This window comes from Heptranchias perlo, chromosome 7 (genome assembly GCF_035084215.1).
Source record: "Heptranchias perlo isolate sHepPer1 chromosome 7, sHepPer1.hap1, whole genome shotgun sequence".
Taxonomy (NCBI): Eukaryota; Metazoa; Chordata; class Chondrichthyes; order Hexanchiformes; family Hexanchidae; genus Heptranchias; species Heptranchias perlo.
Window position 1 is genome coordinate 37,677,286 of NC_090331.1, and position 25,153 is coordinate 37,702,438.

Sequence of the window (25,153 nt, forward strand, 5' to 3'; positions counted from 1 at the left end):
ACTTAGTTTTGTTAATCGATGGTAAACTCAGGCTGAGCCCTCAACTTCCGAAATAGCACTCAGTACAACTGCCACTTTTTGTCAGGAGCACTTGATCGGAGGAAGTCTCCGAAAGCTTGTGAATTTAAAATAAAATTGCTGGACTATAACTTGGTGTTGTAAAATTGTTTACAATTGATCGGAGAAACAGCCTTTATATCATTTTACAATCACTGAAAGAAATCATGATAAAGTACTCAAAAACCTGTCTTGTTAAGTTTGAGGCTATAGTACAGCTATCGTTTAAAACACAAAATCTGACCTTATTTTAACATTGCAGCAGAACTTTGGTCTATTTTTATGCAGATAGTGGGAGGAGTCTGCTCCTCTGAGGAACAATTCACGGGGGCGTTGAACTTGCTCATGTGTTTTTTTTCCGCCAACGCAAATTGTGCAAAGTTTGTTCGCATTCCAACAGTTTAATAACAAACTGAGGAGAACAAGGGTGTTTTAAGCATTTGAAAGTACAACTTTCCCCGTGAGTGAGTGTCCAGCGTTAGCACAACCCATTTAAAACGAGGATTAACAATTCGTTGCAAGAATAGTGAAGGAGAAACAAGGTAAACATTACTGACTATAAACTGGGGAATGGGGAGGGAAGAGTGGGGGGAGGTCGGGGGTCTGAGGAGGAGGAGGGGGGTCTGAGGAGGAGGAGGGGGGTCTGAGGAGGAGGAGGGGGGAGGTCTTCGGAGGAGGAGGGGGGAGGTGGGGAGGAGGGGGGAGGGGAGGAGGGGAGGTGGGGGGGTGGGGAGGAGGGGGGAGGGGAGGTGGGAGGGGGGGAGGGGAGGTGGGGGGGGGGGGTCGGAGGAGGAGGTCGGGAGGAGGGGGGGGTCTGAGGAGGAGGGGGGGGTCTGAGGAGGAGGTCGGGAGGAGGGGAGGAGGTCGGGAGGAGGGGGGGGGGTCTGAGGAGGAGGGGGGGGGGTCTGAGGAGGAGGTCGGGAGGAGGAGGAGGGGGTGTCTGAGGAGGAGGTCGGGAGGAGGGGGGGGTCTGAGGAGGAGGTCGGGAGGAGGGGGGGTCTGAGGAGGAGGTCGGGAGGAGGGGGGGGTCTGAGGAGGAGGTCGGGAGGAGGAGGGGGGGTCTGAGGAGGAGGTCGGGAGGAGGAGGGGGGGTCTGAGGAGGAGGTCGGGAGGAGGAGGGGGGGTTCTGAGGAGGAGGTCGGGAGGAGGAGGGGGGGTTCTGAGGAGGAGGTCGGGAGGAGGGGGGGGGGGTCTGAGGAGGAGGTCGGGAGGAGGGGGGGTCTGAGGAGGAGGTCGGGAGGAGGGGGGGTCTGAGGAGGAGGTCGGGAGGAGCGGGGGTCTGAGGAGGAGGGGGGGTCTGAGGAGGAGGGGTGTCTGAGGAGGAGGTCGGGGGGAGGGGGGGTCTGAGGAGGAGGTCGGGGGGAGGAGGAGGTCGGGGGGAGGGGGGGTCGGAGGAGGAGGTCGGGGGGAGGGGGGGTCTGAGGAGGAGGTCGGGGGGAGGAGGAGGTCGGGGGGAGGGGGGGTCGGAGGAGGAGGTCGGGGGGAGGGGGGGTCGGACGAGGAGGTCGGGGGGAGGGGGGGTCGGAGGAGGAGGTCGGGGGGAGGGGGGGTCGGAGGAGGAGGTCGGGGGGAGGAGGAGGTCGGGAGGAGGGGGGGGTCTGAGGAGGAGGTCGGGAGGAGGGGGGGTCGGAGGAGGAGGTCGGGAGGAGGAGGAGGTCGGGAGGAGGGGGGGTCTGAGGAGGAGGTCGGGGGGAGGAGGAGGTCGGGGGAGGGGGGAGGAGGAGGTCGGGGGAGGGGGGAGGAGGAGGTCAGGAGGAGGTCGGGGGAGGGGGGAGGAGGGGGAGGGGGGAGGAGGGAGGAGGAGGAGGTCGGGGGGAGGGGGGTCTGAGGAGGTCAGGAGGAGGTCGGGGGGAGGGGGGAGGAGGAGGTCCGGGGGGGGAGGAGGTCGGGGGGGGGGGGTCGGAGGAGGAGGTCGGGGGGAGGGGGATCTGAGGAGGAGGTGGTCGGGGGGAGGGGGGTCTGAGGAGGAGATCGGGGGGAGGGGGGTCTGAGGAGGGGGGAGGGGGGGTCGGGGGGAGGAGGAGGTCGGAGGAGGTCGGGGGGAGGGGGGGTCTGAGGAGGTCGGGGGGAGGAGGAGGTCGGGGGGAGGAGGGGGTCTGAGGAGGAGGTCGGGGAGGAGGAGCAGGAGGTCGCGGGGGAGGGGGAGGAGGAGCAGGAGGTCGGGGGGAGGGGGAGGAGGAGGAGGTCGGGGGGGAGGGGGGTCTGAGGAGGAGGAGGTCGGGGGGAGGGGGGTGTGAGGAGGAGGTCGGGGGGAGGGGGGGTCTGAGGAGGAGGTCGGGGGGAGGGGGGGTCTGAGGAGGAGGTCGGGGGGAGGGGGGGTCTGAGGAGGAGGGAGGGGGGAGGGGGGGTCGGAGGAGGAGGTCGGGGGAGGGGGGGTCTGAGGAGGAGGTCGGGGGGAGGAGGAGGTCGGGGGGAGGGGGGTCTGAGGGGGGGTCGGAGGAGGAGGTTGGGGGGAGGGGGGTCTGAGGAGGAGGTCGGGGGGAGGAGGAGGTCGGGGGTGGGGGGTCTGAGGAGGAGGTCGGGGGGAGGGGGGGTCGGAGTAGGAGGTCGGGGGGGGTCTGAGGAGGAGGTCGGGGGAGGAGGTGTCGGAGGATGAGGTCGGGGGAGGGGGGGTCGGAGGAGGAGGGAGGGGGGGTCGGAGGAGGAGGTCTGGGGGAGGGGGGGTCGGAGGAGGAGGTCGGGGGGTGGGGGGGTCGGAGGAGGAGGTCGGGGGAGGGGGGGTCGGAGGAGGAGGTCGGGGGGGTCGGAGGAGGAGGTCGGGGGGAGGGGGGGTCGGAGGATGAGGTCGGGGGGAGGGGGGGTCGGAGGATGAGGTCGGGGGGAGGGGGGTCGGAGGAGGAGGTCTGAGGAGGAGGGAGGGGGGGTCTGAGGAGGAGGGAGGGGGGGTCTGAGGAGGAGGGAGGGGGGGTCTGAGGAGGAGGTCGGGAGGAGGGGGGGTCTGAGGAGGAGGGGGGGTCGGAGGAGGAGGTCGGGGGAGGGGGGGTCGGAGGAGGAGTTCGGAGGAGGAGGGAGGGGGGTTGGAGGAGGAGGTCGGGGGGTTCTGAGGAGGAGGTCGGGGGGAGTGGGGTCTGAGGAGGAGGTCGGGGGCAGGAGGAGGTCGGGGGGAGGGGGGTCTGAGGAGGAGGTCGGGAGGAGGAGGTCGCTGGGAGGGGGGTCTGAGGAGGAGGTCAGGGGGAGGGGGGGGTCTGAGAAGGAGTTCGGGGGGAGGGGGGATCTGAGGAGGAGGTCGGGGGGAGGGGGGGTCTGAGGAGGAGGTCGGGGGGTCTGAGGAGGAGTTCGGGGGGAGGGGGGTCTGAGTCGGGGGGAGGGGGAGGTCGGGGGGAGGTCGGGGGGAGGGGGAGGTCGGGGGGAGGTCGGGGGGAGGAGGAGGTCGGGGGAGGAGGTGTCGGAGGATGAGGTCGGGGGAGGGGGGGTCTGAGGAGGAGGTCGGGGGAGGGGGGTCTGAGGAGGAGGTCGGGGGGAGGGGCGGTCTGAGTCGGGGGAGGGGGAGGTCGGGGGAGGGGGGGTCGGAGGAGGAGGTCGGGGGTTCTGAGGAGGAGGTCGGGGGGAGGTGGGGTCGGAGGAGGAGGTCTGAGGAGGAGGGAGGGGGGGTCTGAGGAGGAGGTCGGGGGGAGGGGGGGTCGGAGAATGAGGTCGGGGGAGGGGGGATCGGAGGAGGAGTTCGGAGGAGGAGGGAGGGGGGGTCGGAGGAGGAGGTCGGGGTGGTCTGAGGAGGAGGTCGGGGGGAGGGGGGGTCTGAGGAGGAGGTCGGGGGGAGGGGGGGTCTGAGGAGGAGGTCGGGGGGAGGGGGGGTCTGAGGAGGAGGTCGGGGGGAGGGGGGGTCTGAGGAGGAGGTCGGGGGGAGGGGGGGTCTGAGGAGGAGGTCGGGGGGAGGGGGGGTCTGAGGAGGAGGTCGGGGGAGGGGGGTTCTGAGGAGGAGGTCGGGGGGTGGAGGAGGTCGGGGGAGGGGGGGTCTGAGGAGGAGGTCGGGGGGAGGAGGAGGTCGGGGGAGGGTCTGAGGAGGGGGAGGGGGGGTCGGAGGAGGAGGTCGGGTGGAGGGGGGGGGTCGGAGGAGGAGGTCGGGTGGAGGGGGGGGGTCGGAGGAGGAGGTCGGGGGGAGGGGGGGTCGGAGGAGGAGGTCGGGGGGAGGGGGGGTCGGAGGAGGGGGGAGGGGTGGGTCGGAGGAGGAGGTCAGGGGGAGGGGGGTCGGAGGAGGAGGTCGGGGAGGTCTGAGGAGGAGGTCGGGGGGAGGGGGTCGGGGGGAGGAGGAGGTCGGGGGGAGTGGGTCTGAGGAGGAGGTCGGGGGGAGGGGGGTCTGAGGAGGAGGTCGGGGAGAGGGGGGGTCTGAGTCGGGGTGAGGGGGGTCTGAGGAGGAGGTCGGGGGGAGAGGAGGTCGGGGGGAGGGGGATCTGAGGAGGAGGTCGGGGGTCTGAGGAGGAGGTCGGGGGAGGGGGGTCTGAGGAGGAGTTCGGGGGGAGGGGGATCTGAGGAGGAGGTCGGGGGGAGGGGGGGTCTGAGGAGGAGGTCGGGGGGAGGGGGATCTGAGGAGGAGGTCGGGGGGAGGGGGTTCTGAGGAGGAGGTCGGGGGGAGGGGTGTCTGAGGAGGAGGTCGGGGGGGAAGAGGAGGTCGGGGGGGAAGAGGAGGTCGGGGGGAGGAGGAGTTCGGGGGGAGGGGGGGTCTGAGGAGGAGGTCGGGGGAGGGGGGGTCTGAGGAGGAGGTCGGGGGGAGCAGGAGGTCGGGGGGAGGGGGGTCTGAGGAGGAGGTCGGGGGGAGGGGGGGTCTGAGGAGGAGGTCGGGGGGAGGGGGGGTCTGAGGAGGAGGTCGGCGGGAGGGGGGTTCTGAGGAGGAGGTCGGGGGGGAGGAGGTCGGGGTGAGGAGGTCGGGGGGGAGGAGGTCGGGGGGAGGGGGGGTCTGAGGAGGAGGGCGGGGGGAGGGGGGGTCTGAGGAGGAGGGCGGGGGGGAGGCGGTCGGGGGGAGGGGGGTCTGAGGAGGAGGTCGGGGAGAGGGGGGGTCTGAGGAGGAGGTCGGGGGAGGGGGTGTCTGAGGAGGAGGTCGGGGGGGAGGAGGTCGGGGGGAGGGGGGTCTGAGGAGGAGGGTGGGGGGAGGGGGGGTCTGAGGAGGAGGGTGGGGGGAGGGGGGGTCTGAGGAGGAGGGCGGGGGGGAGGCGGTCGGGGGGAAGGGGGGGTCTGAGGAGGAGGTCGGGGAGCGGGGGGTCTGAGGAGGAGGTCGGGGGGAGGGGGGTCTGAGGAGGAGGTCGGGGGAGGGGGTGTCTGAGGAGGAGGTCGGGGGGAGGGGGGGTCTGAGGCAGGTCGGGGGGAGGGGGGGTCTGAGGAGGAGGTCGGGGGGAGGAGGTCTAAGGAGGAGGTCGGGGGGCTGAGGGGAGGGGGAGGGGGAGGAAGGGGGTGGAGGGTGGGGGCGGAATGGGGGAGGGAGGGGGAGGAGGGTGGGGGCAGGGGGTGGGGTGGGTGGACGGTCGGGGTGGGTGGAGGGGTCGGGGGGCGTGCAGGGTGGGTGGAGGGTGGGTGGAGGGGGGCTTGGGGGGCAGGGGAGGGTGGGTGGAGGGTTGCGGGCGGTTGTGGGGGTGGAGTGAGGAGGAGGGGGGGGCAGGAGAGGGGGGGGCGAGGAGGGTGGGGGAGGGGAGGGTGAGGGGGGCGTGGAGGTGGGGGGTGAGGGAGGGGGAGGGGGCGTGGAGGAGGGAGGGTGAGGGGGTGGGGATTGAGGGGGAGGGGGCGTGGAGGAGGGAGGGTGAGGGGGAGGGGGCGTGGAGGAGGGAGGTGGAGGGGGAGGGGGCGTGGAGGAGGGAGGGTGAGGGGGAGGGGGCGTGGAGGAGTGAGGGGGAGGGGGCGTGGAGGAGTGAGGGGGAGGGGGCGTGGAGGAGGGAGGGTGAGGGGGGTGGGGGAGGAGGGAGGGTGAGGGGGTTGGGGGAGGAGGAGGAGGGGGCTGGGGGGTTGGGGAGGAGGAGGAAGGGGCTGGGGGTGGGGGAGGAGGAGGGGGCTGAGGGGTGGGGGAGGAGGAGGGGGAATGGGGGAGAGGGATGGGAGAGGGAGGGGGGTGGGAGAGGATGGGGGGTGCGGAGAGGAAGGGGCGAGGGGGTGGTGGAGGTGGAGGAGAGGAGAGGAGAGGAGAGGAGAGGAGGAGGGAGAAAAATCCAGGGCAGTCGTGCATGTTGTTTCCCACTCCTGTCCCTGTTTCTACCATCTCACTTTTTGAATCACTCCAATCGGATTTTGCCCCTGCCACATCATCAAAATGTTCCTGTTTCCCCAACTTCTCAACTCCTCAAATTAAAATTTACAGAGAAAGTGAAGGGCTTCACCCCTTCCCTACGTCTAACAACGTTGAGTTAGAGGTAGTTAAAGCAGGGAGCACCAGGTGAAACTCACAGAGCAAGTGACGAGGAGCAAATGAGGGTGGCAGCAGAGGAGCGGGAAACAGTTGTCCCAAGGGGACAGACTACCAACAGATACTAAGTTCCAGGATTGGTGCCATCCAGGATCTGAGCTCAAAAAATGCTACTTTGAGTACTGTCAATTCTTTTACTCGTTTGAGAATGCAAAATATGATGGTTAATATGGAGGAGTCCAATACCTGTATCTGGGCAGTGTTTTTTGATTTTCACAGAGCTGCAGTCCATCCTGGAGTGTGTGGTATCTCCAGAGACACATACAGCAGAGCCCCCCTCCCTTACAAGAGGTCCTAAACACAGCTGTGGATTCTCTCGGGAATGTCATAACTGATGCTTTCGAGACACTGAAGCTGAAATTCCATGATTCCTGTTCCGCTGATGGCTGAGCAGCTAAAGATGCTGACACCATTCCAAATTGTGGGGATGGGGTCATTAGCATGTTCAGAGTGGGAACATCATGCCTCTAAGGTTGCTTCAGCAGCGTCCACCTTGATGGAGACCCAGAATATTAAAGTGAACTGCAGGCCATTCCAACACTGCAGAGGCGGCCCTGGGAAAGGCTTCAAAATAAAGCAACTGCACAAGTCTTTAGTTCTCAAAGAAGATATCGGGCCATCTCTGCTGGGTAAACAATCCCCTCCAGAATTGATTACCTTTTCCCTCAGGCAAATAAGAGGCCTTCATTAGGCTCATAACAGACCCTACACTTACTCTCCGCTGGTATAGGTTCCATGGGGACTATCAGAGGATGGACTAGATAGATTTTCCTTGGAAGCTTGGGAACTCCCCCACACATGTAGGGAGAGTGGGAATTTGGCGAAGAGACAGTTCATCAAACGTACCCAAGTAATTGTGGCAGTGTCTGTAGGCCTGCCTGCTTGGGTTAGGAGCAGATGCGCTGGGTTCTCCTCCATTGCAGACGTATGTCTTTGCTCTGACCTGTAGAACTTATCCCTATCCTCCAGCTCCCTGAGAACAGGAGAAATTCCCAAAGGAGGCCGTTGCAAATCACTATTCATCACTTTTGTAATCTGGTGCTCCTTCATGGGAAAGGTAAGTGTGGTGTCACACTGTTGCTCCTCAGTGTGGACCTGGTAATTTGCCTATGGCTTATGGCCCTGCTGGGTCATAACATGGCCCTTCCACTACTGCCCCCACCTGGGCATCTCTGCTGGTTGGCTGTTGCTGTTGTCTATCTGCCTCTTCTGCAATCCTCTAAGGAGGCCGGCTGGGAGAGGGAAGTGGATCCTTACCCTGAGGGGTGAATTAAGAGAAACGTTTGTGTAGGTTATGTGGCCAATGGTTGCGGCCACAGTAGCAAGATTGAAACAGTTCCTTGCAGATGTGGCAGCCTCTTAGTCACTGAGCACAAAACTTCTAGCACGAGGAAGTTAAACTGAGACTTTATCTTTTAAGGTTTCCATGAAACGATCAAGTTCTCGTCACACTTTATTAATATACTCCATGCTAAATATTTGGAAATCCTGCTCTGCATCTGTGGTAAGAACTGTCACTCAAGAATTGGGCTCTTCAGCTATTCACGATGTTTAAGTTTGGCAAAGCAACTGAACTGCTTTTGCACTTAACACCATTATCTTTTGAGACTGATGGCTGCTATCTTTATCTTGCCCTTCATCTCTGTGGAGACATTGTGGGCTAAGTGGTCTGCCCTCAATTTTGCATATACGGAGCAGAGAATGGCTGCATTAGCACTAAAGCTAAGTGGAGCCTCATGCCCGTTTTACATTACACCTGCAGATACAGAAGGATTAGAGAGCGCACATGATATTGTAGGAGCCGTAGTGAGTGGATTGGAAAGCACACGAGTGAAAGGAAGTTTTGGTCTCATCTGGCACCAAGTTAGAGTTGCAGCTTCACTGAAATACTATTATGGAGTGTAAGATGTGAGGGTTGGGGCCACCACTTTGCAGACTGCCTTGCTGTTGTGGCAAAATACTGCAGGGTGACCACTTGGGGAGGAGCCTGCTGGATCTAGTGCACTGCAGAGGAAAACCAGCTCCTGTTCATATCTTTCGTGCCAGTTCCAAAGGTCACAGACTTCTTACTCCACTTTATCCATCATTCTCTTCAATAGCCCTGTCTGCTTAAAAAAAAATGATCAACACCCTGTTGAAATTACACAGAATTACTTAAAAATAACAACCAAGAAACAGACTGTTCGGAACAACCAGATCATGTTAGTCTTTATCCTCCTGTGTGTCCTGCCTGTTCACATATCCCTTTATTCTCTTTTCCTTCAACCATCTAACTAACCTATTCTTACATGCTGATGTGGTCTCTGCTTCTGTCACTAACTGTAGTAGTGCATTCCACACAATGGGGTATATTTTAACCCCCAAGAACAAGTGGGTTGGGGGCAGGTGGGGAGTAAAAATGCTCTGTTTTCAGAGCGGGACCGCATCCCGGCTCCAACTTGCCTGCTTCTGGGTTTAACCCAGGCACGTTTGTCTCTGTATGGAGAGCAGAAACCAGGAAGTCCCGCCCCCATTTAAAGCCAGCGGGCCCTTACTTAAAAGGGCAATGTACCTCGAGATACTTGAGGTATTTAATATTGTGTATTGGACAATTACAAAACAATTTAACTGTAGCTGTTCAGGTTTCCCATCGCCTCCGAAACATGTAGATTCTGTTAAAGACTGCCCTTTTTGATTCTCTGACTGAACCAGTTAGTTATCCGGCTCAAAAGCTTCCCCCATTCCAAACCTTCCACCTTAAACTGTCACACAAACTTTGCTAACATCTAGGTATGGTAAATCTACTGGGAGCTCCTTGCCAACTATAAATATCTTCAAAGAACTCCAGTACATTTTTCAAGCACATTTTACCACTTATAAAGTCTGCTGTATATTACCAGTGACCCTCTGAGGTATAGCTTCCATCATTTGCAGATTTGTGCTTCTGTTGAGCAAGACTCCACACCAGCAGCAGAGTCTCATAGTTTCAGTACTCATCATTCCACTTAGCAGTACCTCTTCTTCCCAGCTCCAGGCCACCAGACTGCCAAAGAATTCCATCAAATTGTCTGGATCCTCTAATAGTGGACTGTTCCTATATACTTGTTGAATCTCCTCGAACTACTTTGTAATAAAACTTTACAATGACTTCACAAAATCTAAATAATTTCTAGAACAAAAGTAATATTTTAAAAATGTTCTCCTGTTTTACTACAGTTTGGAAATGCTCGAATACCTGATTGTTTGTTTGCTATTTTGTGTCCTGTACTACCGGTACAGAGACAGTAAGCGTATAAAGAAGGTGTCTGACAAGCATGTATACATCACTGGCTGTGACTCTGGCTTTGGTAATCTGTTGGCCAAGCATCTGGATCAACAGGGATTCCATGTTCTAGCTGCCTGCTTTACTGAGGAGGGGGCTAAAGAACTGAAGAATTGCACATCATCAAGACTCAAAACTTTCCACCTTGACGTCGTCAAATCTGAAAGCATCAGCAAGGCTGCAGAGTTTGTAAAATCAGAGGTTAAAGAAAAAGGTAATTTAAAGATTGGTTTTCACCTCTCATACAGAAATTGTCAGTTGTTTGATCACACTGCTGATTTGTAAACCAGTTGTGTTTTGTCAAGTAATGACCATCACTGCAGTCCAAAAAAAGTAACGCATAAATCGCTTTGAGACTTTTAAATTATGTGATTAAGATGCTATACAAATGCAAGTATCTCTCTTTCTTCAGTTTTCTAAAGAATAATAAAAATTAAGACTGTGATTTTATAAATCCAAATGTAATAGTAGCATCCGACTGCCTATGTACGAAGTATGTAAAATCAGCTAAGGTAATAGAAGTTGCCTCCTCAAAACTGCAGTAAAGGCTTGTGCAAGCTAGTGAACTAGTGTGTGTATAACACAGAATATCAATTTAGAAAGAAATAGCTTTCATTTATACAGCACGTTTCATGACCTCAGGACATTTCACAGCCAATGAAGCACTTTTTGAAGTGTAGTCAATGTTTATTGAAGGAAAATTCAGCAGCCAATTTGCATACAGCAAGGTGCCACAAATAGCAGTGATATAAATGACCAGGTAATCTGTTTTAGTGATGCTGGTTGAGGGATAAATGCTGGCTGAGACACTGGGAGAACTCTGCTCCTCTTCTTCAAATAGTGCTTTGGGATGCACCTTAGACGGCAGATAAGCATTGGTTTAACATCTTATCTGAAAGATGACACTTCTAACAGTGCAGCACACCCTCAGTCCTGCACTAAGTATCAGCCTAGATTATGCACTCCAGTCTATAGAGTGAGGCTTGAATTTATGACCGTATGACTCAAAGGCAAGGGTGTTAACAGCAGCAGTTTTGGCTTAGTGGTAAAATTAAATGCATCATCTAGAGCTTTGCTTGATTGAATTTTAGGGCAGGAAGAAATATTGCGGAATCTTTGCTAAGATGATTAAATTGGTTTGGTAGAGTTCTAGTTAGAACTGATAAATTGTGATTTGGAGCTGTGAGGAATTGATAATGCCAATTGAGGGGTGAGAAGCTATCGTCGATTTGTGTCAACCTATTGGGATTGGTGACTGATCCCTAGTTGTCCAGTTAAATGACGTTCTGTTTGACTCCCAGCTATCCAGTTGAGTGGCGTCTAATTCCAATTCCCAGTGGGGTGGTATTTGCTTGAATTCCAGTTGTCTAATGGGTAGATGCTCTGTATGATTTCCAGTGGGTGGAGAATGAGTCCAATCCTTAATCCTAGTAGGAGGGGGCTCTGTTTTAATCCATAAGTCTAGTGAGAGGTAGCTCTCTGATTTCTGGCTACCTTTTGGTCTGTTGGATTTTCATTGGCTTTCTAGAGGGAGCTCAGTAAATCCCTTGTGATTTAGTGCTGAATTAATCTAATTACTGTCTCCTTCTAGGAATGGTGCCTTACACTGCACAACTATCAGCTTTGCTTCAGTATAAATTATATTATTGGAAAAACAATACAATATTAGGAACAAATCAATTATAATATGGAATAATTTGAAGTTTAAGAAAGTACTTTTTTTTTCAAAAATCTATTCTAGGACTGTGGGGGCTGGTGAACAATGCTGGAATCTCTGTACCCTCTGGACCAAATGACTGGCTAACAATAGACGATCACAAAGTACTGCTGAATGTAAACCTGATTGGACTCATTGAGATCACACTGAGCATGCTTCCATTGATAAAAAGAGCACGAGGCAGAATAGTCAATGTGGCAAGTGTATTTGGCAGGATCAGTTTTACGGGTGGATCTTACTGCATCTCCAAATTTGGTGTTGAAGCCTTCACTGACAGTCTCAGGTGAGTTAGAAATTACAAAGTTGTCCATTAATATTAGTTTTGTCCTAGTATTTGCCTTTTTATAGCTGCATAACATAATAAATCTGAACAACTTGTATTGTCTTTGTTTATTTCAATCAAGTGTTGCTGTGCAGTTTATATTAGCCAATTCTAAAGGGAAAGATGAGTTTTAAAAGCAAAAAAAAACTGTTCAGTAAGCAAAAGGTTAAGAAATGTGCAGTGGTTCTGTATATGTCCAAATTCTGCTTTGTAACAATCAGCTGACCTTCTAATTCACCTGGAATTTACAGATTGTACTTTGTAAATTGAAAGCTGAATGAATGGGAAAAGGTTAGACCTGTATTTAAGGTATATTCCTGAGCTTACAACTTGTTTCTTACAGCTGACCATTGATGGGGAAACTATTAAACCTTATGTGTGAAAGTTAAAAATTGTGAATCTACAAAATGAGTGAAAATATGATCACATTTTCTGCGGCCCTTTGGTTGTATCTGTCCCTCTGCTGGAGGGACTTGTCCTGTCAACATTGGGCCATAATTTGCTGTAGCAGAGCATCTAATAGTGTCTTTTAAAAAAAATATATACTTTATTCATAAAATTTGCAGCAAAACATGCAATACAGTTGTCATATCACGTTCCAAACGTACACAATACAGATTATACAATTTGCAGGTTACATCAAGTACAGTTCAATGAACACATTGTACATAATTACAGCCCATGACACACTAGAATACCTCATTGCATTACACTTAATACAGATTATTGATTAGATTCATTACAGGTACATTACATCAATTTGAATTTTACATTCTGCCCAAGGGGTTTTTCCCTGATTGCAGCCCCTCAGTGTACAATGGCGGGAAGGCTCTAAATGGTTGCCTTTCCCCACAGGCTTTGCGGCGGCCGCACCCAGCGTCAGTTGTCCCTGAGCACATAGTCCTGGACCTTGGAATGTGCCGGTCTGCAACACTCGGTTGAGGACAGCTCCTTGCACTGGAAGACCAGCAAATTTCGGGCAGACCAAAGGGCGTCTTTCACCGAGTTGATGGTCTTCCAGCAGCAGTTGATGTCCGTCTCGGTGTGCGTCCCCGGGAACAGCCCGTAGAGCAGAGTCCTGTGTTATGGAACTGCTTGGGACGAACATGGATAGATACCACTGCATCTCTCTCCAGACCTCCCTTGCAAAGGTACATTCCAGAAGGAGACAGGTGACGGTCTTGACGATCCGGATTCTTTCCCCTCAGTCTGGTTCAGTAATAACTGAAGTCGAATACATTTTAAAATTCAACACATCTTTAATAGCAGGGTTCTTAGTCTGCAGCATTGATTTGGACTCCTGATAGAGTCCCTCTATGCTGGCAGAGCAAGAACAAAAACATACAGAAATCCACACGTTTTTATACAAATCAATAGGGTTGGAACATACTTAACGAGGGTCAACACCAATCATAAGCCGGGCATAGGTTGCCATGCGAGGTTACATTATTTCCGACCAATCATAAACAATCCATGTGCTGACCATGCTGCTGTTAGACATCAAAGGGTATACTTCCTCACTTTCCAACTTGGAATGTTCTTCCCTGTTCCTTCTGTTCCTTATCTCCCAACCTGGAATGTCTTTCAACTTTGGCTAAGCTCGTTCCCTATATTGATCTGCCATAAACATGGAGACATTCAGACCAGTCCTTGACTCACATCAAAGACCTATCATTGATAAGACAATGCAGGCCTGCTGACTAAGCAAACATATGGCCCAGCAGGAGGGCCAGGCCACTTGTATCAATCTCAGTTACTAACTAATTAACCCTTTCTAACCATTTTGCATTCTGCTTCTTTGCCACGTAGGCATTTTAATATTTTACCGAAAACTGACCATGTAGGGATTCTCAGTCTCGTCTCCACTGCAGCCTCCTCGGGGACAGCACGCAGTGGCGCTGACTGTCCGGGAGTGCATGAAGGATCTGACGGGATCTTCTCACCACCAGCCAAGCTATGTCTTGGTGCTTGTTTGAAAGCTCTGGCGAAGAGGTGTTCTGCCAAATGACATTGACAGTCTGCTCGGGGAACCAATCGACAGGATCCATCGTCTCCTTTTCCCGCAGGGTCTCGAGGACGTTATGTGCGGACCACTCACTGATCGCCTTGTGGTTGAAGGTGTTTTTTTGCATAAACTTTTCGACGAAGGACAAGGTCCAACTGAACGGAGTGTTCCGTGGCAGCGTGGCCAGGCCCATCCTTCGCAACACCGGGGATAGGTAGAACCTCAGCACGTAGTGACACTTTGTGTTTGCGTACCAAGGATCCACGCAAAGCTTAATGTAACCGCACACGAAAGTGGCCCTCAGGATGAGGGCCACGTTGGGCACGCCTTTAACCCCTTTCTCCGGAGATTTTTGATCTCCAGATAAAGTGGAAGATGGCTCGGGTGACTGTCGCGGCGCAGGAGCGAGGTATGGGCCAGATCTGTGCCACTTACAGCAACACAGAGAGCACCTCGCACCTGATGACCAGGTTTTTGCCCACGATTGAGAGGGATTGTCGATCCCACATTCCCAGTTTCTGCTTCACCTTAGAAATACGCTCCTTCCACTTCTTGGTGTACGCCCCGGCACCCCCCGAACCAGATCCCCAGCACCTTCAGGTAATCCAACCTGACGGTGAAGGGGACAAAGGATCGGTCGGTCCAGTTCCCAAAGAACGTGGCCTCGCTCTTGGTACGATTTACCCTGGCCCCCGAGGCCAGTTCGAATTGGTCACAGATGCTCATCAATCTGCGCACCGACAGCGGATCCAAGCAAAAGATGGTGACATCGTCCATGTACAGGGAGGCCTTGACCCGAGTGCCTCCGCTGCCTGGGATCGTCACCCCTCTTATGCCCGCATCTCTTCTGATGGACTCGGCAAAGGGTTTGATGCAACACACGAACAAGACGGAGGAGAGAGGACAGCCCTTCCTGACTCCAGATTTGATCGCAAAGCTTTCTGATTCCCACCCGCTGATTGAAACGGCGCTACTGATGTTTGTGTAGAGCAGTTGGATCCAATTGCAGATTCCCTCCCCAAACCCCATTTTGGAGAGCACGTCCATCATGTACGTGTGAGATATTCTGTCAAAGGCCTTCTCCTGGTCCAGGCTGATCAGGCAGGTGTTCACCCCCCTGTTCTATACGTAGGCGATTGTATCCCTGAGTAGCGCCAAGCTATCAGAGATCTTCCTGCCGGGTACGGCGCAGGTCTGATCGGGGTGGATCAACACCTCCAGGGCTGACTTGACCCGATTGGCGATGACCTTGGACAGAATTTTGTAGTCCACATTAAGTAGTGAGAGAGGTCACCAATTTTTGATTTCTTCCCTCTCCCCCTTCTGCTTGTAGATGAGGGTGATGATGCCTTTTCTCATGGAGTCTGACATGCTGCCTGCCAGAAGCATACCCCCTTACACTTCCAGCAGGTCTGGGCCTATCCAGTCCCACAGAGCCGAGTACAACTCCACCGGTAAGCTGTCGCTTCCGGGAGTCCTGCTCTTTTCGAAGGAACGGACGGCCTTTGTCAGTTCGTCCAGAGTTAGCAGGTGATCCAGACTCTCCCGCTTGCTGTCGTCTAGAAACTCCGCGATAGATGACAAGAAGGATTGGGAAGCCGTGCTTTCTGTGGGCTTCGCATCATGCAGTTCGGCATGAAAGGATTTGCAGATCCTCAGTATATCGGGCTGCGAGGACTTGACCGAGCCGTCCTCTTCCTTCAGGCTGCTGATCACAGAGCGCTCTCCGGGCACCTTTTGGAAGAAGAAACGCGAGCAAGTATCGTTCCGCTCCATGGAGCGGACTCTGGACCAGAAGATGATCTTGGAGGCCTCGGAGGCAAAGAGCGAGGCTTGCTGGTCCTTCACCTGAGTTCCTCCCCAACATCGATCCCCATCGACTGCAGCAGGAGAAGATTCTGCATGCTTTTGTGGAGTCGGGACGTTTCCCTCTGCCTCTCTCTCGCCTTCTGAACATCTTTGAGGATGAAGAACCTCTTGATGTTCGCCTTGATGGCTTCCCACCAGTGCACTGGGGAATCAAAGAGGGGCTTCATGGTTCTCTAACCTTTGTAATCCATCTTTAGTTCCTCAATGTTTCCCGGGGTCAACAGTTTCACGTTCAGCTTCCATATTACCCTGCCCACTCTCTGATCATCCTGTAGGTGACAGTCGGCCAGGAGGAGGCAGTGGTCAGAGAAGAACACCAGTATGATCTTGTTGGATCTGATCTTGAGCGTCGGGGACACAAACAGGAAGTCTATCCTGGAACGGACGGACCCGTCTGGTCTGGACCAGGTGTATTGACGCGCTGCTCTGTCTGCAGGGTTGCTGAAGACGTCGCACAGCTTGGCGTCTTTCACCGCTTCCATCAGGAGTTTGGACGTGGTGTCCAGTTTGTTGTCGGCTCTGCCGGATCGTCCAGCCGCATCGATGATGCAGTTGAAGTCCCGCCGAGAACGACCGGCCTGGACGTCGCCAGCAGCAGTGGGAGCTGCTGGAAGACGGCCAGCCGCTCGCTGTTCAGAGCTGGGGCGTACACGTTGATCAGCCGGAGCGGAGCGTTTTTGTACATTACATCTGCTACGAGGAGGCGACCCCCCATCACCACCTCCTTTACTTCGGTGATGGTGAAGTTGCCTCCCCGCAGCAGAATCCCCAGGCCGGAGGCACGGCAATCATTGCCTCCCGACCAGATCAACAGCCCGTGGGCCCACCGTTGCAACCATTGCCGATAATTGCTGAGGTGCGGCAGGCCACGCTCCTGCAAGAACAGCAGGTCGCTGTTGACCTTGGCCAGGTAGTCCAAGGTCGACACACATCGCGTAGTGCATTTAACGCTGCGCACGTTAATGGATGCGACTTTCAGACCCATTTTAACAACAGTTTAAAGTCTCACCCGACAGTCCGTTTGCTGTTTCCAGCTCTTGGCCGTGTCCCTGCATCCAGGTGATCTGTGCAAAGTGTTCCACGCTCCCTGAGCTGAGGTATGAGTCCTGTTCTGCCTCAGAGAGGGGGTCATAGTTCCTCCTGGGTGACATCGGCGGCGTGGTGTCAGGTGGAGAGCCCGTGCGATCCTCGATCGGCTGGGGCTCCTCGTTGCTGCTCCCAGTTTCCCGGAGCCGGTCTTCACTCTCTGCAGTGCTGCTCCCGGTGACCCGGAGCTGGTGTGCGCTGGGCACTTCGCTGCTCCCGGCGTCCCGGAGCTGAAGGGTGCTGGAGATGGGGGGGGGGGGGGGGTGGGTGTCGATCCCGTCGCTGTCGCCTTGGATGTTTTGCCGCTTTCAGTGAGAGGCCTGGCTGCCTCGCTCCTGTCGTCCCTCCTCGTCAGACGCGGGGTAGTCTGCCGTTAGTTATACTTGCCCTTGCAAGTAAAGGTTTTAAAATTTTTTGAGTGGCAAGTTGCTGAAAGTGCAAGCGGATAATGTCACAGCGAGGGAAACAGGGCATCTGGAATTTACAGATTGTACTTTTGTAAATTGTTAGAGTAAAATAAATTTGAAAGCTGAATGAATGTAAAAAGTTTAGACTTGTATTTAAAGTATATTCCTGAGCTGGGTAAACTAGGCAAGCAACTGTGTATCTCGTTAACCAATCAGATTGAAGGATTGTGAAATTACCAGCGCAAGGACTGAGAAGGATATGTAAATTAGAGTGGGTAATTTCAATGTCAAATCGGGTGCAGAAAAAGAAATAGAGCGGGAAGGAAAGAAAGAAAAAAGAGACAAAGGAAAAGTTTTTTTAAAAAATTAAAATTTTACTTTTTTTTTAAAGCTCCAACAACAATTAAAACCTGAAGGAATGAGACTCCACACTTGTAATAGTTAATTTTCAGTGCCAGAGAGGTTGAACTGGCAGTAATTAACACTTATCATGTTGTTACAAGGGTACTTAGACTGGAATGGACAAGATTTAACTTTCTGTGGCAAGTTCCTATCTACCGTACAAATACAGGAACTTCACACCATTCAATGCATTTCAATGGTGAGGCAGACAGTGAAATGCCGTTCTTGTGAAGCTAACGGCAGAGCGGTGCATCTTGGACAGCAACTTTTGGATTTCCGCGTTTAACCACGCTTCTGCCCCTCGCCTGAAGTTGCTGTAGCATCTGCGCATTAATAACGGAGAGCACCTCTCCCTCATTTTCACAGCAAATTACAGCCCATTATTTAAGTTAGCTGACCCTGGTATTTCTGACTGGGTTAGCCTCCAATTTCATTGGGCATATGTCCCACCCCACCACACTTATACCACTGCATTGGGGACTCAGGAATTTGCAGGCCCAAGTCTTAATGGATATGGTGCAATTACCTGGATAATTTGAAGCAGCATGAACTTCCCTCCATCACCGTAGGTCTAAAACAAAACCAGTCACAGGACAAAAGAAACAAAATAATAGTGCAATGGTTAAAAGTCTGTAACAATGCAGTATTTTTTTCTTGTTTTGCAGGAGAGATATGTCTCATTTTGGAGTAAAAGTTCTTTGTATCGAGCCAGGCTTTTTCAAAACAAGTATCACTAATTTTAACGTAGTAACAAAGCACTTCAAAGAGTACTGGATCAGATTACCACAGGAAGTAAAGGAAGACTATGGCACTGATTACCTGGATAGAAGTAAGTATTTTTATAAGTGTAAACTACAGATGCTTCCAATCAAAGCATTGAATCCCAATGTACCAAACTACTTCCCTTTCATTTCTATTGTAAAACTTTTGATCCAAACAGAAAATGATACCTAAATAACATCTCATTAAATATTGTTAATCCACTGCCACATTTCATATATAGAAAGTAGGATATTTTTTGAAAATGTAAAACATATTCTTGATTTAAGTTTATATTTGTGCACAAAATGTATTTTTCTCAGTTTAAGTTGGTATAGGTACAGTACCATATTTCTGCTTTATGTACCCTTTCCAATAACTTTTGTAAAATAACTTGCAATAATTTTGTGGTCCTCAAGGTGGTACTGACAAATGCAACACTTTCCATTTCTAGCATCCAGCACGCACAGCTCAAGTATCGCACTGTTAGATGCAGAGTAAAGTTCCCTTTGCTCTGCCCCAACAATATGTCCCAGATCTAACCTCAGAGGTGACCAACATTGTACTTCAGCCCCAAGCCAGATCTCGGAGATAAAAGGCCAATACTTAATCTACATCCAGATCCCATATTATCACATTGGCTCTGATTAAACACCACAGTCCAAGTCCCAGGTCTCAGTCAGCACTGTACAATATGGTAACATTCCAACACTTAACAAAATGCATTTGAGCATATTTTACTATAAAATGACAGAACATAGTATTATGAGCTGTAAATTTGTTATGCCTTTTTGTTCTATTTCATTTACATTTTTACTGTTTACAATCATTAATTCTAGCAAATCTTAATACACATAGTCTTTTTGTTTAATATTCTCACAACTGGAGGATAAACAAAGGGGACAAATGTTTATTCCACTATAGAGATAGACTGCCGGTTTTGTTGCAGTATTTTCGTAGTGCTGATGCGACCATCAATTTGAAATACCTCTCCCCTGGAATGTGCTCTCCAGCTCCCTGGTGCCTTAAAACACTGCCAGTTCAGGTAGCTTGGCTCTCAAATTCGAGTGAATTAAATAATCTATCTGACTTAATCAGGAGAAATTCCAGAGGTATAGTGCCCTTTGCTGAAGTACAACTCCATGGGGTAGATTTCCGTCTTCACCATCTGGGCAGTAATCTGGCGGGGTGGATCACACACCCTTTATAGAACAGCCTGATTTTCATTACATTGACTTCTCAATGAGGAGATTCTCTTTCTCCTAATTCAGGGTGATCCTTGATGTCATGTGCACATCACGCAAACTAAGGCTGCTCATTCAAAGAGCCCAAGGGTGATCTTGCTCTCTTTTTCTTCACCCAGTCTGAAGTCTTGCTTTATTTAATGGAGGTCTATGAACCATGGCCATGTAATGGCAGTGCAGTGCCTTGTCATTTTACTTCAGTAGTATCACACATGCCAACCATCTGCATTTCATGATGCTAAATTCATACCTTCTCTCCTGAAACTTGGGCTCTGTTTGGTGTGTCCAAAAGAGTGCATATGAAATCAAGGACTATTCTATTGTCCCTGGCTGATTAGGCAACTGAATTGATCCAGACAATTTGTGCATTTTGTTTAATGAACTAGCTACAGTCTGAGTCTCATTTATGGTTGTTGACCCTCCCGCCACCCCGCCCCTCCTATCCCATCAAAAGACATCAGAGACTGGAGCATTCAATATCCAGCTGGGGCAGTCTTCACTGTTGGTGTTTCTAATTCATACATATGAAAATGACAGGTAGGAAAAGATCATCTGGTCCATTAAGCCTGTACCACATGGTTGTATTACATGAAGCATCATGATTAGACACAGCCCTCCCCCAATCCACCAGCATCTATTTAAACTCATGGGAGGGAAAACAAGCAGATAAAAACCCAAGATCAATTAGGGTGAGAAATCAGGAAAATTCCTGTCCAACCCCCTTAGGCAGTGAAAAACTAGTCTAGGAGACCACATTAACCATGCTTATATTACTGGGTATTTCACCTTCCTTTTTATAAGATGTGATCTCTGACCCACCTAAGAACTGGTTCAGCTCTCTTGAAGGTTTGAAGAGAGTCAGCATTCACCACATGAGCCGACAACTTTTCCCAGAGGCTAGTTGACCTTTGGAACAAGAAGAACCGCCTAATATCTAACCTAGCCCTACCTTTGCGTAACTTATATGCATGTCCCCTGGTCTTCTCCAATCTATCATTTGTAGCTTGCTTTAGTTACCATGTATGAAGACATTAATTCATTTTAACTTTTATATACTTTTTGTATTGTTTTGCAGTTTTACCAAAAATTAAGGGAAAGATTGAACTGCTTGTAGACCCAGATTTGATGAAAGTGGTGTGGTGTATGGATCATGCTCTGACATCGGTTCATCCTCGCACTCGTTACTCTGCTGGACTAGATGCAAAAATGTTCTGGATTCCTCTCTCCTATATGCCAACAGCCATCTCTGATTTTGTGCTCAGTAGAGACCAAGTTAAGCCAGCAAAAAGTATTCTTTAACGTGCTTTTGTGGCCGCTTCTTTATAATGAGAGGGAATTTATAGATTTGGAAATATACCAAAATAGAAGAAAGTTCTGTTATGTATATGATAAGAAATATCACTAACCTAACTCTAAAACAAGAATCTGTCATGTAAATCAGCATAAATCTTTAACCACAAAATTAGAGTCAACACTTGTTTATCTGTATTAACATGAATTGGTAGATGCTGTTTTAGTGTCAATTTATTGGTGAATAGTAATCATGTGACCATTTTAAATGCTAGTGTCACTTGTTTATGTTTTGTATCCGGGTCAAGAAAAGGCTATTAATCCCATTTATGTGTCTGCCTTTATTCTTTAGCTGATTTTATTCTGTAGCCAAATGCCTAGAAGTGTCTTTAAAATGGTGCTTTCAGTAATCCTGTTGAACTCTTGGAAAATAGTATGGGTTATTGCTCCGAACTATCAGTGCTTCCAAGACAGCGCTGTGAAAACAAAGAAAAGTCTTTCACAGTTAGCATCCAGTTCCAGTTACTGATTAGAAGCAAAAACACCAAGCTTTCCTAGGGGAGTGAATGATTAGGTTCTGATGACCATGAGGTGGCCATCCTTTATTTTGCCCTCTTGTCCCTTCTTGTGATTCTGGCCAAAACAACATGTCAAGAGTCTCCCTGAAGACCTCATTCTTATTTGGGTTGCATTACTATAGGCACTTATGTTCAGTAAATTAAACACTTGATAATAGGTCAATGTGACCTGTTATTTGGGCAATTATGAGTTGTTCATTACAACTGCTTGACATGTGTCTGGCAAAGATATTTGTCACTAAATATGGGAATCTCTGCTGCAACATGTGTTCATCTGGTTGGCCAGTACCTAAAATATGAAAAGAGGTGTATCACCAAGATTGGTTGAAATGCAATTAAAGGAATTTGCTTTGTGAATCAAAGATATAAGAAGTTTTTAACGCAGCAGCAGAATGATCAGAACAATCAAAGCGTGAGAGCAGTTAGGAAAGCTCAGAGCAATTCAAGTAGAAGAATAAAATATCTGGAAAAGAGGTCAGGGTGATTACAGGAATTAAGAGAAATTTAAGAACTTTATTAGTCAGTTTTCACAAATATAGAAGAGTTAAGTTCCTAAAGGCATCCATACCTTTGCTACCTCTAGATTGGACTATTCCAATGCTCTCCTAGCTAGCCTCCCATCTTCCACCCTCCATAACTTGAGCACATCCAAACCTCTGCTGCCGTATCCTAACTTGCACCAAGTCCCGTTCATTCATCACCGCTGTGCTTGCTGTCCTACATTGGCTCCCGGGCTGGGGATGCCTCGATTTAAAAAAAAAAAAAATTCTCATCCTTGTTTTCAAATCTCCTCCAATTCTTGCATCTTGAGCATCCCCCATTTTAATCACTCTACTGTTGGTGACTGTGCTTTTAGCTGCCGAGGTCCTAAGCTCTGGAATTCCCTCCCTAAACCTCTCCACCTCTCTCCTTTAGGGCACTTCTTAAAACCGACCTCTTTGACCAAACTTTTGCTCACCTGATCTATCTTCTTATGTGGCTTGGTGTCAAATTTTGTTTGATAACGATCCTGTGAAGCACCTTGGTGTTAAAGGCACTATATAAATGCAAGTTGTTGATGTTGATAAAAGCAAGGTTAGAGCTACCAACTGAGAACAGATGCCAGAAGGAGAAGATTGCATGCCAGACTGAGATTCATCACATCAATGTCCTGGAAATGAATCCAAGCATCCCAGAAGAAGATCTTCTATTCTAACTCACAAGGTCTTGTAAGCTCTTGAAATCTTGGCTAAAGCTACAAGCTTACCAGCTATAAACTGAACAAACTGGACTCATAACATATTTGATACACTCATATTCAAGGCTGTACACCAAGTTTAATCTCAACTAACCTTGCTTAATTTATGTCATGATTTGGAGATGCCGGTGATGGACTGGGGTGGACAAATGTAAGGAATCTTACAACACCAGGTTATAGTCCAACAATTTTATTTTAAAGTCACAAGCTTTCGGAGATTATCCCCTTCGTCAGGTGAATGCACCTGATGAAGGGGATAATCTCCGAAAGCTTGTGATTTTAAAATAAAATTGTTGGACTATAACCTGGTGTTATAAAGTAAATGTAAGGAATCTTACGTCAATTTTGGACATTGAGAATAATATCAACTTGTAATAAATAGAACCTGTTAATGTGGTGTTATAACAATCTATTGGAACCATCTTTGTAACTTTAGATATTAATTCTATCAGTTAATTAGTTACCTGAATATCTTGCATACTATATTTTTTATTATTCATTCATGGGATGTGGGCGTTGCTGGTAAGGCCAGCACTAATTGCCCTCGAGAAGGTGGTGGTGAGCTGCCTTCTTGAACCACTGCAGTCCATGTGGTAATTTCTGTTTAACATTAAGATGCTATCAATTATATTATCCTAAGTATCTTAATAAAGAAATGTTAGTTCATGATTTTATGATCTGACTTTCTCTTTGATGGCTTTGGCAAGGAGAGGTTAACTCATTCACTCAGTACCCTATACACATACTAATAGTGTAAATGGTAGTGTAAATATTAATATAATCTGCACCAGTTGATGCAACACAGTTCAGCTGAGCAAAATTTAGACATCTAGTACTTCCCTAGATGGGAGATAGTGGGGTAAGTTTTCATCTTTACCACCCAGGAGAGGTTAAGGAATTGTCTGGTGCCCTATGATTAAGTTTTATTGGGTTAATTGATCCCAGTGTTCTTAGAATCCCTATGCACCAATTGTCCTTTCCCCCCACCTCCTGGGAGAGGGAGAGAAACAGAATCAGTAATATTAATCAGTCTGCAGTCCATGATTGTATTCAACAGGTAACTGATGGCTTGTGCGTTGGAGCAAACACATTCATCACTTTTTCCACAGACATCTGGAAGCAGCAGGATAGGGCTCTGGGGTTCGCACAGATGGTGGGATTCCCCCAAGTCCAGGATGCCATTGACTGTATCCACGTCATCCTTCACATAATGCAACCACCTTCATGTAGAACTGGTGCATGATGACCACCAGAAAATTATGGAGGTCTGTGCCTGCTTTCCAAGAAGCTGCCATGATGCCTTTATATTGTGACAATCATCCATCCTCTCATTGTTTTCCCCTGCACAGCAAGGTAAAAGCTGCTTGGAGACAAGGGCTGCCTATCACTTGCACACTTGACTTGATTGTGGTGTGCTGTATACTGCAAGATACATGGAGCCACCACTGGAGCAAGGCCTCCAGCATGATGAGGAGATGGCACTGATGAAATAGAGCTTAGCAAGAAAGTGGAAGGGGTCCAACAATTGTCTGCAGTCAGAGCTGTTCAGCTGCAGCTCATTGAAGAGAACTTCAGCTGAGTGATCTGTGCACCCCTGTATTAACAATCCATGCTCTGTTGCAGAACTCTGCTACAATCAGATCTATGGACCAACTGGAGCCTTCATTGAGTAGACCATTGGAATCTTGAAACAACGATTCAGATGCCTGGACAGATCATAGAATAGAATCATAGAAAATTTACGGCACAGAAGGAGGCCATTCAACCCATCATGTCCGCGCCTGCCGAAAATGAGCCAACCAGCCTAATCCCACTTTCCAGCACCTGGTCCATAGCTCTGTAGGTCACGGCACTTCAGATTCACATCCGGGTACTGCCTCTACCACCCTTTCAGGCAGTGAGTTCCAGACCCCTACCACTCTCTGGGTGAAAAAAAAATTTCCTCAGCTCCCTGCTAATCCTTCTACCAATCACTTTTCTGCCCACCTGACCAGTCCATTGTTATCTTCCTGCAGTCTACAGCTTTACTCCTCACTATCAACCACAAGGCCAATTTTTGCATCATCTGCAAACATCTTAATCATTCCCCTTACATTTAAGTCCCAATTATTAATATATATCACAAAAAGCAAGAGACCATTACTGAGGCCTGCGGAACCCCACTGGAAACAGCCATTCCAGTCACAAAAACACCGTCGACCATTACCCTTTGCTTCAATTTTGGATCCACTTTCCATTGGATCCCATGGGCTTGTACTTTTTCGACCAGTCTGCCAGGTGGAACCTTGTCAAAAGCCTTGCTAAAATCCACGTAGACTACATCAAATGCACTACCCCCATCGACCTCCTTGTTACCGCCTCAAAAAATTCAATCAAGTTAGTCAGACACGATCTTCCTTTAACAAATCCATACTGACTGTCCTTGGTTACTCGGTGCCTTTCTAACTGACGGTTTATCCCGTCCCTCAGAATTGATTCCAATAATTTGCCCACCACC

At 50.5% G+C, this 25,153-nt stretch overlaps 1 protein-coding gene across 1 annotated transcript; it reads left to right on the forward strand.

Moving 5' to 3' along the window:
• Nucleotides 1-399: 399 nt before the first annotated feature.
• Nucleotides 400-22,888, forward strand: LOC137323626 (retinol dehydrogenase 7-like). The gene is made up of 5 exons (XM_067987328.1): nt 400-599; nt 9,635-9,954; nt 11,482-11,740; nt 18,214-18,377; nt 20,627-22,888. The coding sequence occupies exons 2-5, from the start codon at nt 9,642-9,644 to the stop codon at nt 20,848-20,850; spliced, it is 960 nt and encodes a 319-aa protein (XP_067843429.1). The 5' UTR covers nt 400-599; nt 9,635-9,641; the 3' UTR covers nt 20,851-22,888.
• The last annotated feature ends 2,265 nt before the right edge of the window (nt 22,889-25,153 follow it).

Bases quoted from the DNA above. Each gene is read 5' to 3' on its own strand.
- LOC137323626 (XM_067987328.1), top strand. From the start codon at position 9,642: ATGCTCGAATACCTGATTGTTTGTTTGCTATTTTGTGTCCTGTACTAC. The intron at 9,955-11,481 runs GTAATTTAAAGA...AATCTATTCTAG, and splicing joins ATCAGAGGTTAAAGAAAAAG to GACTGTGGGGGCTGGTGAAC. The intron at 11,741-18,213 runs GTGAGTTAGAAA...CTTGTTTTGCAG, and splicing joins GCCTTCACTGACAGTCTCAG to GAGAGATATGTCTCATTTTG.